This window comes from Plecotus auritus (genome assembly GCF_963455305.1).
Source record: "Plecotus auritus genome assembly, chromosome: 1".
Classification (NCBI taxonomy): domain Eukaryota; kingdom Metazoa; phylum Chordata; class Mammalia; order Chiroptera; family Vespertilionidae; genus Plecotus; species Plecotus auritus.
Window position 1 is genome coordinate 60,290,310 of NC_137770.1, and position 16,696 is coordinate 60,307,005.

Consider the following 16,696-nt stretch of genomic DNA (forward strand, 5'->3'; position numbering starts at 1 on the left):
CCTTCTTATATCCAACTCCCCAGCCTCCCCTTCCTCTGACAGCTGTCATCTGTTCCATGTATCTATGCCTCTGTTTTTATTTTGTCTACTAAATTCTACATATAAGTGAGATCATATGGTATTTATTTTAAAACTCACAGTGCTCCTCATGTATATTTCATACTGAATCCATGATTGTTTGGGAAATATTATTTTCTTAAAATGCAGTGGACCTCAATCTCTTAAAATGTGATTCAAACCAACTGATCTAAGAGAAAGCCATTCTAAAGCAAGATTAATTCATGAATGAGGTCCTCATATGGACAAGGTATTGGCATAGCTCTGTGGAAAGAAACCACAAAGACCAACTCTGAGCTTAAAATCAAGTTGGATAGAAAATTTATAAAATTATACAATTTAAATTCATAGGTACCATAGGAATGACAAACATGTAGGACCATAAAAATTGTGTTAATACTTCTCCATTGTAAAGAGAGACAAAAGAAATCAAGAAGGATATTTAAAGCCATGTAGAAGAATTTATATTTCACATTGCATAAATGGGGAGCCATTAAAAACACTTAAATGGAAAAGTACTGTACTTTAAGGAGATTAATCTTTAACAGTATATAGCTTAGACTTAATGGGAAGGAAGGAATGGAAGAAGAAAGATCAGTTTGCAATTGTCTAGGTAAAAGGTATTGAAGACTAAAACTAGACTGATGGCAATATGAGTAAAAATAAGTTAAAATATTATTAATGTAAGATTGAATTGCTGTATGATAATGGATTGTGAAACTAGACCCTGTTTGCATCTGTTAGCCATTACACTAGTGAACTCCTATACCAAATCCCCTGGAAAGGAAAGATCTCTTCCATAAAAACAACTGACTGAAAAGTCAAAGAAAAACAAAGATTTCCTTTTTTCTCCAAAGAGAAACCTCTTACTGAGATTGACACAAACTGTTATGTCATTTTTTAAATATTTGGCACACTTATTCAAGCATGAAAGGATATTTGTGCAGGATAAACCATTGACCCAGGGAAGGTATTATAGCAGTAGAAACACCCATTTTCTAGGCTTTGGATAATCTCTGTCCCTTTCTTTAAGAAATAATGAAGTTACTTGAGGGGATAGAGAAGAATCTAATTTTTTTCCTTTATAGTTCATAAATCAAAGAGAAAGTTCTAAACTTCCATAGAAAAAAACTGTTGCTATGATAAAAGATGGGTTATCCCCTGGAGAGTCAGAACAATATTAGCTCCCATATTAAATGGCTGATTTTAGGCCCTGGATAACATGAAAGGCAGGACTAAAAGCAGGGAAGAGGGCGAGGCATAAAACCTCCTAAATTTTATAGAGAAATATAAAAGCAATTCCAGAACTGTGAAAGAAATATCAAGAGTATTTAAAATGATCTATATCCAAGTATTGTGCAACCTAATCCATGTCAGATTTTAACAGAGAAAAAAATACCATTTTAATCAAGGTAAATTTAAAAACAAAGAAATTATTCAGAACTTTGGCTGATAATTGGCTTGTTCACATTTATAAAATTACTAGAGATCCAGTGCACGAAAATCATGCACTCGGGTGGGGGGGGGGGGTGTCCCTCAGCCCTGGCTGCGCCATCTCGCAGTCCGGGAGCTCTCGGGAGATGTCCAGTGGGAGCGAGCCTAAGCTATCAGTCAGACATCCTTAGCACTGCTGCGGAGGCAGGAGAGGCTCCCGCCAGCCATGAACCCGGCTCAGAGCTTCTGGATGAGTGGCAGTCCCCCTGTGGGAGTGCACTGACCACCAGGGGGCAGCTCCTGTGTTGAGCATCTGCCCCCGGTGGTCAGTGCATGTCATAGTGACCGGTTGTTCTGCCGTTCAGTTGATTTGTATATTAGCCTTTTATTATATAGGATTTGTTCAAGATAATAATTGAACAATCTTTGAAATCTCAGAAAATATTAAATATGTGTATATATATATATATATATATATATATACATTTACATATATATCCTATATAATAAAAGCCTAATATGCTAAATGTCTGGTTGTACATTCAACCAATCAAAGCATAATATGCTAATGATATGCTAAGGCTGCTCAACCACTCGCTATGACGTGCACTGACCACCAGGGGGCAGACGCTCCAACCAGTAGGTTAGCTTGTTGCTGGGGTCCAGCTGATTAGGACTGAGTGAGAGGGGCCGGATATGCCCTGGAGCCCTCCTACAGTCCCTCCCCAGTTGGCCAACCTCCCTTGTCCCTCCCCAGCCCCAATTGTGCACCAGTGAGGTCCCTTGGCCTGGCCTGTGCCCTCTCGCAATCCGGGACCCCTCAGGGGATGTAAGAGAGCTGATTTTGGCCTGATCCCACAGGCCAGGCCGAGGGACCCCACTGGTGCATGAATTCGTCCACCTGGCCTCTAATATACTAGAGGCTCTCTAGTATAGGGGCGGATTGGGGCTGGGCCTGTTGGGAGGAGAAGATGGTGGGAGGATGGCCAGCCAGCCTGCCCCAATTGGGGCCCGATCAGGGCCGGGCTGGCTGGGGGGAGGGGCTGCAGCTGATTGGCTGGCAGGCCTCACCCCCATTTGGGATGGGGAGGAGCTGTGGGCAGTGAGGTGGCCGGCCCCGCCCCCAAATGGGGTGGGAGGAGCTGAGTGGGGGCCAGCGGCCTGGGGGGGAGGAGCCATGGGTGGTTGGCTGGCTGGCCCTGCCCCTGATCAGAGTGGGGGGGCCAATCTGGGATGGGGCTGGGTGGGGGGAGGGGCCACAGGAGGTTGGCCTGCCGATCCTGCCCCCCTCCCCAATCAGGCCAGTTCACTGGCCACATTGGGCATCATAGTAAGCGGTCGTTCCAGTCTTCACGGTGTTCTGGTTGCTGGCTTTTCCTATATATATATAGATATTTCAGTTGTATTTTTCTGAAATTGAAGTCAAAACAGAAACTTCTCTTTTTCTATTTGGCACTCTCAGTGTCCTGTCCTTAATCAGTATCTCTTGATTTTTCTCTATCTCTGATTTTTGTTACTACTTTCAACATCACCTCTTTCTTGATAAAGTTGAATAATCCTGGCAATGCATTGGAAAACAATCACCAGATTCCTGGGATTAAGGAAAGCAGCTATAGCCTAGTTCAGAACCATGGACAGAAGCCAAACCTTCCTTTATATAGGCTCGAGGAACTTAGTTCTATGAGAACTATCCTGCAGAGACCCTAGGTGACTAGAGAAGAAAGGGAACTAAGATCAATATCTCTTCTTTCACACTATCTTTCTTTTCCCTTATCCCACCACTGTTTTATAGACTTCTCAATTCTGGTGCAGACAAAGCTAGTACCTTGAGACTACAAAGAAAAAAATACATAAAATGACCTTGAAATGCTATTCATCATACAACCAATAAAACTATTATTACAAATGACCAGGGAAGAGTGAACTTATGCCATATGCACAAGGAGTATTATTTTTATTAATAAAGTGGTTCATATTTGGAGAAGGCACTTGTTTAACTTCATTTACTATTAGTTATTAATTTCATCAAATTGACTTATCAAATTCTGGGTAGCCATGGGCATGCATCACTCAGACATCCCTCAGAGAAAATCTCCTCAGAGAAGTGTAGCCGGATGACAGCCTTCACCTACAGAATACACTGCAGCATTAACCCAAGGCCACATTCCTCAAGCTGCTCCCAACCAATGACCGAGCATGTGGAAGTAATAGCAATGGCCACTTACGCTCAATGTGGGACTCCTCTAACATGCAATCTTCTTCTAGGACTCCTCATAGGTTTGACTGACACTTTCTTGTAACCTCATTTAAGACTTTTCATACCCAATCCTTCCTTCCTCTCTTCCCTTTTTCCTCTCCCAGATGTCAGACCCATGCCATGGTCCAAAGGCCCTTCTTGCCTGCTCTTGCTGTCTCTCTACTTCATCTCTGGGATATTTCTTCCAAAAAAGCTCTTTTACTTCTCTAACACCAGCGTGGTGTGTGCTTCTAGTATTACCTGTAGCTTACATATTTAACAAAAGTTACCAAGCTTCTGTACAACTACTAGAGGATGTAAAATGTTAAATGCAATAATTTCACTGAAACATGCATCCATCCAGTCTTCTATCTCTTTCATTTTCCTGTTTATCTTTTCTATCTACATCTCCCAATTCCTTTTCTAGAACCTGTCTAAATTTATTGTGATAGATGGGAAAATTTTGGCAGAATAAATTTTGGCATGATTTTTTCCAGCAACATTTACCAGAAATGTACGAAGAGATCAGCAGAAACCAGAGAACAGCATGGTTAGCTCCATTATTCTGTTTCAATAAGTATAGACTATTCTTTCATTGACACTTGAGAAAGGGGAGGGAATGATGAATGTGGAATGGCTCTGAACTGATCAGGAATGTTGAAGGTAAAAGAGTGAATTATAAAATAGTATTGTCAAGAAGAAGCAATGACTCCCTATTTTGAAAGTTTGCTCCAATCGTAGCTTCCCAGGAAAATAGACGTTATAATATTTAGAAGAATTGTAATAATATTTCATTTTATTAAAAATAATTTTAAAATATGTATGGGGAAGTAAAACAAGAAACAAATCTTTCTGAAAGAGGTTGTGACTGAAGGCTTTACTTAAGGGAAGGGTATCTTCAAGATTCTTCAAGGGGAAATACAGATTTAGATAATGGCAAATTGTCCTGATGACCCCTCTCCCATAGCATCAGAATTTTAAACTCCCTTAGAAAGTCCTTGAACTGGGCAGTCTCTGAAGAAAACCATGTGGAAAGGATCTATTCAAAATGCAAAGATGACCTATTTTAGCTAGGCATTTACACAGCTTGCACTTAAAAACATGAATCTAGACTAATTCAGTTGCTCTGACAATAATGAAGTCCATATTCAGACAGGAGTTAGGAAAGCAAGTTGTTATGAAATGAAGGATGCCTTTGGCAAGGAGGAGTTGCAGGAACCATAAGACCAGAAACTCTATTAGCCTCCAAGATCTTGACATACAACATTTTTTTCATAAGTAAATTGAAATTCAACTTAATTATTTTCTATGGTAACCTGTCATTCATTTTGTCAAGTTATTATTTCTAGTAAACTTGGAGAGACAGTTTGTGTGGGATAGGGACAAAAGAGTAATTCATTTTTTACTTGAATTTTCTACAGATAATTTATGATAAGCTTTTATGTAAGCTGGTTTTCTTAAATTTAAATCATTGTGATATCACAATAAGACTGTGAGTAAATTCTTCACATATATAAAGACATAGAAAGGTTTAAGACATAATAACATCTTAATTACTTTTACTTGAAAAAAAAATGGTATATGTTATTTTCCAGGAGCTTTAAACTTGAAACTTTATATGTTCATTTAAGTGGATGTACTTAGCAGAATATTCATTTTTGAAGAATAAAAGTATTATAAATATAACTGTAAGTATTTATTTGCCTAAAAACTCCCTAAAACATGCATCTAAATCTTGTTTCTATTTATATTGAATTCAAATGTGTTCAAATGTCAACTCTAATAAAACAACTAATCTGTCTGCCTATACTATGAATAAGCTTTGGTCCACCCATAACAAATTAACAATTTGTTATATGTTTGCTGCAGTATAATTTACAATAATAACACTTATAAATATTCTTAAAAATCAATTAACAGAAACATGAACAAATAAATCTTACATAAATATTTTAAAATATTCGCATCACTTAGAAATAAGGAAATGGAAAGTTTCCCGAGACATGCTGTTAGATGGAAAAAATAAAAGGAAAGGGAAAAGGAAACCACGAGTAGCAGATACAATTTAGCACAGTGAGTAAGCTCTGGAACTAGACTAATGGGGTTGGAATATTGATTTTGTCACTTACTGGCTGTATGAAGGGGAAGTTTGTTTTTTAAAACTATTTTATACATAGGTTCTCTAATTTGTAAAATGGAAGTCAAAATAACACTTACCTCATAGGGCCACTGTAAGTATCAAACAAGTCATTATACATAAAACAATTGTAAAAGTACCTGCTACAAAGTCAACACCAAACTAGTGCTTGTTTATTTATATACAAAATGGCCTAATTTATGGTAAATATACAGCAATACACAATATAAAACAATTTTATTTGAACTTAGATATGTATGAAGGCACACAGAAAAGATCTAAGAACATAAATGTCAAACTGATACCAATGTATAATTATGAGCATTAAAGGCAATCTTTTTTTATTTGTGTATCTTATAGAATATAATTCATACATTATTTTGTGATCAAATTTTAAATACTTTTTATCCATCCATTAAATGCCACTATAAAAATGATAGTGGAGATTACATTCATCAACTCATTTACATAGAAAACTGTTTATACACATATCATTAAGTACAAACAAGCAGATCAAAGTTAGTATTAACTGTATGAATATGAACACATTTAGTAAAATTATGTGTTTGTATTTGTGTATGGAATGTTAATGTTAATACCTAATCTGGTTAGGTGGTTTTGATATAGAGTCTTTGTATATAGATACATATATACATAATTATACGTATATATATTTTAAAAAACCACTCTAGGAGCTACTTTATTGTGAAAAAAGAAAGCAACAGTGAGGCTATCTAATTATACCATCATGCAACATCCTGCATTCAAAATACATATGTTGAGAACACAGCCAAGCACTACTGATGAAAGGAATACTTTAGAAAGGTTACGAATGTACTTACCCACCAAATGCCTGGAGCGCAGAGAATTTGGAAGCATCCAAATCATTGCCACTTACTATTCGAGCCTTAAATAAAACACGAGGGGGGAAAAAAACAAAAGAAAACAGACTTTTAGCATACAGTAACTGCATAGAGGGGAATTTGGGACATGGGTCAACTGCACTAGACACATAACACCTAGTATGACAAATGCTAAGCAGGGTCAGCTCCAAGTCAAAGCTACATGTTTTTGTGAGTGCAGGTTTTGAAATGAGCTGTCAGCATTTAAACAAAGGCACTGGCAGAGTCCAGGAAAGTATATCATATTACAAATACTGTTTGCCCTTAAAACTCAGTATATGCAGTGAAGATCATGAGTCAGTCCAGGAGATCATGATTAGCCAGACTTAAGAACAGATGCTGAGTTTGACTGTAGCAGACCCCTAGGTTGGCAAGTGTGAGCTAAAGAAGCGCAGCTGGCAAGGTGTAACCTCTTCATAAATGCAACATATCGGGGGCACACTTAAAGGACAACCAAAGGGTGGAAAGCTGTGATAACATGCACATTTCACAACTAAAACAGAGGAACCAAAACAGGTCTAACATGTCACAAACAAACATGTACAAAAGACAAGATCCCTCAGCAGGGAAGAAAATGCATGATTCAAAACCTTTTCATCCACAGAACTGCTATCTGAAAGAGAATTAGGAAAAGAAGGAATACATGTTAGATGGAGTACTTTTCAAGAAATCATTTAAACATGCACATGAACAAAGTGTTACTATGTTACATTATTTAAAATAATAAATGAACAGAATTTCAAGGTTGAGCTCTAGGGAAGATGGCTAGTAGGTCCTCATAATCTAAAAGAGTTGAAAAATGTGCCAGAATGCTTGAAAAGTATCACAGGGTGATCACGGGATTTAATGAAAGACAATGTGTCATACAAAGAAAAGAACAGTTGAAGAATCAGAAGTCCTAGGCTCCAGCTGAGGTTCTGCCACTTACTAAGCACACTGGGCAAACCACCAAATTCTCTAGAGTCTACAACTAACTTTAAAAAGGCCCCTGATACTATTCCTATTTGCTTCCAAACTTTGTTGAGAGGGTCAACTGAGATCAATATATTCAAAAGTAAACCTCAGATGACTAGATTAATTGAGGATATTTTACTAAGGGGTTATTTATGTATGGATTCTCATATCAGAGAACCTAAGAGCTACAAGAGTAATTAAATACATTCCATTTTGTAAATAAGAAAACTGATGCCAGAAGTGGGTAAGTCATTTGATTAAGATCACAAGGCTAGTTAAGGGCAGAAGTGGGACACAAATCCAAGGCTTCTGATCCCTCACATGCTGCCCTTTCAGTCCAATGTTTCAGGTGTGTTGACCAGAACAGAGAGGGTTGGCTGGCCCACACTTCTCCAGTGAAATTTTAGATAAACCGCAAGGTCAACATTTTTCAATTTCAACCGCTCAAGGGCTCAAGTAGAGAACTATACACTAATAACTTTTTTTTTAGAACAGAAGTCTAAATCTTCCAGGCTCATCATGGCATGATCCAATTCCACCTTACAGAGTATATTATTCTTAAACTTATTAATTCAGCTTTGCTTATTACCATAAAGCTCAAGCTACTTCTCTATGAATACAAGTTGGCAGGAAGCTGGAGCTAGAGTGACCTTGGGTACATGTAGTCCAAACCCCTCATTTTTCTAGATGAACTACAGAGCGGTAAAGGTTTATCCAAGGTCACATAGCTCAGTGATGACTTTTATTGATGAAAATATGAAATCTATTTGTTTTCTTGAATCATTAAGTATAGATTACTGTAACTAAATATTTTTGTTCAATTTTTAGAGATTTTACACTATCTCAGGGTTATACCTTTGAAGATAAAACAAGGTAAGCACCATATAAAGTAATAATAGACCACTCTTATTTATGGCCATAAATAATTTAAAATACTAAATAAAATATCAAAAATAAAATTAATCATTATTTCTGAAAAAGAATTATCATACCATATATATTTTATTCTGAGCATGATTTAAAATCATGGACTAACTAATGTAATAGGACATATCAACTGGTCAGAAAATACATATCTGCATTTCAGTAGATCCCAAAAAAATCATTTGATAAAATTTCACAACCTTGTGATTTTTTTAAAAAATATAATTGGAATGAGTTTTCCTTAAGTTTAATACATTTTTAAAAAATAAAAGTCATTAGAGTTATCAACTTAAGTGTGAAATATTAGGGCATTCTCGTTATTATTAAAAACAAAACAAAAATACCTACTACCATTAATTTAACTGATTTTTGGAAATTCTGACCAACATATAAAAACATGAAATAGAAAAAAAATGTAAGTATTAAAAGACAGGATACAATGTTGTTGTTATTTTTAGGAATTACAATTTTAAACCCAGAAAATAAACAAAACCCTGGTCAGCTATTAGGGTTAGTAAAATAGTTATGAAAGTGAACATATATAACCAATACATAAACAAAATAAAACAATAATAGTATGTTATTTCCCACATACTATTAGCAATTAGCTTGAAAAAACAATGACATGAGATATGATTTCAAATATTCAATAGTTGACATCTCCCACTGAAAACTGATTTCTATTCCCAATAACTGGTTTCTATATCAACCATCTCACTAAAAGAAGGATAATTCAAACAAAGTCATCAATTATTTTTCAGCATCTAACTCTAATCATGCATTCCAGTTCTTTCATTCAATGATTAATTCAATGTTTTATTCATTCACTGAACACATTTTTATTATCAACCAACCCTTTTTGTTCATTTCCACTCTTTTCTTGTTTACCTGCGATATTTTCCCCCTTGAAACCTTTCTAAAATACAGGCACGATCACATATCTTCCCTTTTTAAAACCCACCAATGTTATCCAATGCCCACATGAGAGAAAATCAGATTTGTGTATACTACTGGCTGATGGCTCGTCAGACCTCATTCACAACCTGCCTATACTTTTGTCCCAGTTAAATTCTTGCCCTTTCATCTTTATGCCATGCTCTTTGATACCTGTGTGCCTTTGCAATTTCTGTTTCCTTTCCTAAAACAAATGACCCCCTTTTCAGCTAGCTAATTGCCAGTCAGCCTCCAAAACATAGTTGAAGCATAACCCCTCTGTACACTGTGCACTCTTCCTCTTGGTTAATTCTTACCCTTTGTCGGTTTTCTTGTCTGCAATCCTCCTAGCTCTTCGGTTATATTAATCACCTTTTCTTAATTTTTACTACATTTCTGAAATATAGATGACTAATAAATGTTTGCCGAACACTGAATGAACAACTTTAAATAAGGCACATGACTTCATGGAAGTATCTAAAAATCTGAATCAAGGAAACATTTCATCTTTCTGTACAGGGAGGAAGAATTGTCTTCAAACCGACTTATAGATTTAAGAATTAAAAGCATAATGATAAGTTGTTGCAAACTGAAATTATCATAATTTCAAGTGTAACTGAATTAATAAGTAAAAACATCTAAGACTTTTGAAAATTAGAATTGTGAGGAGAGCATATACCAATATTAAAAATTCATAAAAGATAAAATTTTATGGACCCAGCAAATAATAGATTAAAAGCTCAGTGAAACACAAAATATAGCTTTGTAATAAACCCTTATACTTAAGAATTCAATGAATAAGAAAGGACATATGTTATTAAGGAGAAAGAGAAGCACTAGTCATTATTATGGTCTAAGCATCAATAAATGATGCTTAGACCATAGATTAAGTATCTGTAATATTCATTTGTATCTTTATCTCACACATATTCCACAAAGTTCCATATGTATTAAAAAATTAAATACAAAATACAGTAAGAAAATCAAGTAAAACTAGAAAAGAATATTAACCTGATGGAATGAGAAGGTAGTTTTAAATTAGAGGTAAAAAAGTGATACCAAAAAAGTTTGATAAATTTGTTATGTTCCTTCATTACTTTTGTATATAAAAACAATAAAAAATAAAAAACATATTTGCTAATATGTTCAGCATCTAAAAAGAACATACATGTCTATAAAAATGACAACACTCCAATAAGTAGATGCTCAGCAATGTGACTAGATAATTCACAAATTAGAAGGCAACAAGAGTAAATAATCATGAAAAATTATCCAATTTATAAAATATCTAATTATGATTATAAAATTAACAGACTTGAATAATGATACTTTCATGATATTACAAATAATTCCCAAGTCTGTTAATAGTGTCATGAAGCAGACATTGTAATGCATGGTTGATGACAAAGAAAATGATAATAAAATAGTCATGAACTTTTGGTGATGTCTAGTGATTGTTTTGATGAGGAAATTCCTGTTTTGGAAGTTGATGCTAAAGAAATTATTTTTGTTATGGGTTGAATTGTATCCCCCAAAATTTATATGTTGAAGGCCTAACCCTTGTACCTCGGAATGTGGCTTGGTTAAGATGATATCTTACTGGAGTAGCCTGGTCCCCAATCCAATATGACAGGTGTCCTTATAAAAGGGAGAAATTTGGAGACAAATGTACACACAGAAAAATATTAGGTGAAGATTGGAATTATGCTGCCACAAGCCAAGGAACTATCTACCAGAAGCTCTGAGAAAGCTCTGGGCAGATCCTTCCCTAAAACGTTCAGAGGGAACATTTCTCTGTCAATGTCTTGATCTCAGACTTCTAGGCTCCAAAACTGTGAGACAATACATTTCTGTTATTCTATGTCACTCAATTTATGGTAACTTGTTACATCATCCCTAGGAAATTAATATAATTTAAAATACTGAAAATAAATGTATATGTAAAGATCTGCATTGTTTCATAATTTTCAATAAAACATTGCAAGAAGGTATACGTGAACAAGTATAGACATATGGATTGAAAATTATGCTCTGTGGTCTTGATGTAATAATTTGCAACTATTAAAATAAATAGATTTAAAATACTATCAAAAATGTTCAAAAATATTAATGGTGTATATACATCTATTATACATGATACATTTATGTACCCAATACACACACATGATGGCTTTATTCCTTAATTAATTGCCTTTTATTCTACATTAGTTGTTTTGCTTAGTCAAATTCTGGATAAACCTCTGAAATGACATACAGGATACTTCCTATAATGCTGCTCCCAATGCTCCTTGTCTTAGAACTCATATCACCTCACAAGGTCATTTTGTAGTTCAGTTACTTAATATCATTAACATAGGACCATAGTATCTCTATCTACATTAAAGTGAAACCTCCTCTATCTAATTTATAGTGAAATCACCTCTTGAATTTTTTTAAACTTAGAAAATATTTAGGAGGTGAACATTACTATTCAACCATGCTGCATGAGAACCTACAAAGCTAAAACTCTAACCTTATAGAATTGAACTCCATATACATGCATCTCCTGAGTATTGAACCTATCAGAGGTTCTTGTGTTTATATCCCTGAGAAATAAATTTAAATGTGATTTGAGATAACATATGATATCCTTAGCTCTCAGTTTGTCTCCATATATGAGCAAAATAAGAAAGTTTGAGCAGATTATATCTAGAGCTACTAGCTCTAAATACTATGATTTTGTATATAATGAATTTTAGTATAACAAGAAATATTTGCTAATTACCACCAAAAGTAAATGTCTTAAAGTTAATACCTAAGGCTTAAATTTGAAATAGTTCACAATTTTCTAAGATAAAAGTAAAAATTGTGTTTTTTCTCTCTTTTTTTTTTTACATTATATAACATACTTTTTAAAGGACATTTGGATGGAAGAGATCTTGACATTTGTAAAGATTGATTTCTATACTCATGTAGTTTAGCAATTTTTCTTAAACTTCTTTGCTCTGAAGTCCTTCGATGATAATATAAATCTTACACTGGGGATAATATTGTTCACTAGCTGCTTTGGAGATGGGTTTGGCTTATTTACCACTATATCAAAATATATGTGACTTTTAAAGTATGTACAGTATGTCTGCAAGTCATGAGATGGGAGCTGCAAACAGTTCAGAGGAAAGCCTATAATGTAATCAGAGGGTTGTTGAGTTGCCATTAACCTTTATTTATTTATTTGTTAATGTTAATTTTTTCCTTTATTTATTAAGGTATTACATATGTGTCCTTATTCCCCCATTGCCGCCCACCCCCCACTCATGCCCTCACCCCCCTAGTGTCTGTGTCCATTGGTTATGCTTACATGCATGCATACAAGTCCTTTGGTTGATCTCACCCCCTTACCCCCACCCTCCCCTGCCTTCCCTCTAAGGTTTGATGGTCTGATCCATGTTTCTCTGTCTCTAGATCTCTTTCTGTTCATCAGTTTATGTTGTTCATTAGATTCCACAAATGAGTGAGATCATGTGATATTTATCTTTCTCTGACTGGCTTATTTCACTTAGCATAATGCTCTCCAGGTCATTAAAATGTTCATACTACCCAAAGCAATCTACAGATTCAATGCAATCCCATTAAAATACCAGCGGCATATTTCACAGACCTAGAACAAATTCTCCAAAATTCATCTGGAATAAAAAAAGACCCTGAATAGCTGCAGCAATCCTGAGAAAGAAGAACAAAGTGGGAGGGATCTCAATACCACATATCAAGCTATATTACAAAGCCACTGTTCTCAAAACAGCCTGGTACTGGCACAAGAACAGACATATAGACCAATGTAACAAAACAGAGAACCCAGAAATCAACCCAAACCACTCTGCTTAATTAATATTTGACAAAGGAGGCAAGAGCATACAATGGAGTCAAGACAGTATCTTCAATAAATGGTGTTGGGAAAATTGGACATATACATGCAAAAAAATGAAACTAGACCACCAACTTACACCATACACAAAAACAAACTCAAAATGGATAAAGGTAAGATGGAAAACGATAAAAATCTTAGAGGAATCCACAGGTAGCAAAATCTCAGACATATGCCGAAGCAATATCTCCTAGGGCAATGGAAACTAAAGAGAAAATAAACAAATGGGACTTCATCAATCAAAAATAAAAAGACTCTGCACAGCAAAAGAAACCATCAACAAAACAACAAGAATACCCACTACATGGGAGAACATATTTGCCAATGTTATCTCCAATAAGGGTTTAATCTCCAAAATTTACAGGGAACTTATACAACTTAACAAAAGGTAGATAAACAATCCAATCAAAAAATGGGCAATGGGCCTAAATAGATACTTTTCGAAAGAGGACATATAAAAGGCCAAGAAACATATAAAAACATGCTCAAAGTCACTAATCATCCAAGAGATGCAAATAAAAATGACAATGAGGTACCATCTCACACCTGTCAGAATGGCTATCATCAACAAATGACAAGTGCTGAAGAGGATGCGGAGAAAAAGGAACTCTCGTGCACTGCTGGTGGTAATGCAGACTGGTGCAGCCACTGTGGAGAACAGTATGGTGTTTCCCCAAAAAACTAAAAATGGAACTCCCATTTGACCCAGTGATCTCACTTCTAGGATATATCCCAAGAAACTAGAAACACCAATCAGAAAGGTTATATACACCCCTATGTTCATAGCAGTACAATTTATAACAGCTAAGATTTGGAAACAGCCTAAGTGCCCATTAGCAAACAAATAAATTTAAAAAACTGTGGTACATCTGCACACTGGAATACTATGCTGCTGTAAAAAGGAAGGAACACGATTAACCTTTAGAGTATACCTAAATATTGTGTAAAGCCTTTTACTGGTTCTTTTATTGAATCATCTTAACTGTCTTAAGAGGTATCAATATTTGTTATGTGCTGCCAGTCAAAGAAAGCACTTCAGCATTTCTTACATTTCAGTCAGTTCTGGATGCAACGGGTGGGTGCTGAGTGAGAGACTAATGCTAGTGTATTGCATATTTCACTCACTTTTTTGTTCATTTCTATGCTAGGGGTAACCTGAAAAATGGAGTCACAATGACAGTACTATATGATATAAATATATAAAAGATATGAACAGGTGATATGAGAGCACAGATCTCCTAATTCTACAGGCAGAAAAGATGTTGGTTTTGAAAAAAATCATGCAGAAGATGACTTATGAGTGGGTGTTTGTCAGATGAATGAAAGAATTCTTGGCAGAGGGAAAAGAACTTGTCTAGGCATTGCAGCCTCAGAGTATCGAGTATTAGGAACTGAAACATGGAAGTGTGATAGTAAAGAATTTTAAGAAATGAAAGGTGAATAGAGCTCATAGCATTAAAGTCTTTATATAATCTATTAAGGAATTTAAATACACCATAATTGCAATGTGGAATCAGACTGTTTTCAAGCAACCCAGTGACATGAAACATAATCAGAATTTTATTTTCTGTTTTTAAAAATTCAAGCCAGTCTTCTGGATAATAAAGCAGAATAAGATGATATGAAAGTATTCTGTATTCTGGTTCACCTAGACCACAATTTCATACACATGCACAAATTCTAGGTAACAATTTTTAAACTTTAAAACATATCCAAGATCATTAAAAAAGCAAATATAATCCCACAGTCACTAAAAATAAAGTGGCAACTCAAAACTAATAGAGAATGAAATAAATGCCAAAAAATGCATTGGAAAGGGTTATTGTAAAAATTCATTCATTCATCAAACATTAAGCAAGTGCCCCCGAGTGCTAAGGGTTAAGAATATAACATTTGAAAATAAAGATAAATACCACTATTTTTCATGGAACTTTAATAGTAAGTCCACACCACAAAATCTGTACACAGGAAAAGATAAAACTATTATTGGAGCTATCTGGATAGAGCATGAGTCAATACAGTGTAAATACAATCACAATATAAATTCATGAGATAAAAATTATCTATGAGAATGAGGAAAAACAAGAAAATTTTCCATCCATCTAGAGCAGTGGTTCTCAACCTTTTTAATGCTGCGACCCTTTAATACAGTTCCTCATGTTGTGGTGACCCCCAACCATTAAATTTTTGTTGCAACTTCATAACTGTAATTTTGCTACTGTTAATGAATCGTAATGTAAATATCTGTGTTTTCCGATGGTCTTAGGCTGTACAGCAGCGGTTCTCAACCTGTGGATCATGACCCACAGGTTGAGAACCACTGCTGTAGAGCCTAAGACCATCGGAAAACACAGATATTTACATTACGATTCATTAACAGTAGCAAAATTACAGTTATGAAGTAGCAATGAAAATAATTTTATGGTTGGGGGTCACCACAACATGAGGAACTGTATTAAAAATACAGTTATATTTTTTATATATTTGTATTATAAAGGTCACAGAAAGAGAGAGAGAGAGAGGGCAGAAAACATATTTGAAGAAATAATTATTGAAAACTTGGAGAAGAGCACAGGCATCCAGGTCCAGAAAGCACAGAGTCACAAATAAGATGAACCCAAAGAGATCCACACCTAGACATATAATTAGAATGCCAAAAGTTAAAGATGAAGAGAGAATCTTGAAGGCTTCAAGAGGAAAACAGCTAGTCACTTACAAAGGCTCTATATAATAATAAAAACATAATATGCTAATTAGATCGGACAGCGAATGACCTTCTGAATATTCTTCTGGACAACCTTCCAGATGAAGCTGGGGCTGCAAAGGATGAGGCAAGTGACAACAGCTGTGAGGGCCAAGCCCCTTGCACAAATTTCATGCATCAGGCCTCTAGTATATACATGAAAGCCTAAGCTCAATGCAGGAGCTGCCCCCTGGTGGCCAATGCACTCCCACAGCCAACCTCCTGCAGCCTGCCAACCTCCCACGGTCCCTCTCCCCAACCAGCTGGCCAACCTCCCGCGGTCCCTTCCCTGGGACTGGGCGAGAAGATACCGATTGTCTGCCAGGCCAAGGGACCCCACCCATGCATGAATTTGTGCACTGGGCCTCTAGTATTCTATAAGGCACCCAGCAGATTTATTAGCAGAAATTTGTAGACCAGAGGGGGTAGCAGGTTCTATTTAAAGTGTTTAAATAAAGAAATCTACAATCTAAAA

At 35.6% G+C, this 16,696-nt stretch overlaps 1 protein-coding gene across 1 annotated transcript in view; it reads right to left on the bottom strand.

The window, feature by feature from the left end:
- Positions 1 to 16,696, bottom strand: part of UNC13C (unc-13 homolog C) — a 579,627-nt gene that overhangs the window by 431,324 nt on the left and 131,607 nt on the right. The window contains exons 4-5 of the mRNA XM_080645235.1: positions 7,357 to 7,379; positions 6,707 to 6,771 (exon numbers count right to left, since the gene is read on the bottom strand). Of these exons, the coding sequence (XP_080501361.1) occupies positions 6,707 to 6,771; positions 7,357 to 7,379 (88 nt within the window). The remainder of the gene's footprint in view (positions 1 to 6,706; positions 6,772 to 7,356; positions 7,380 to 16,696) is intronic.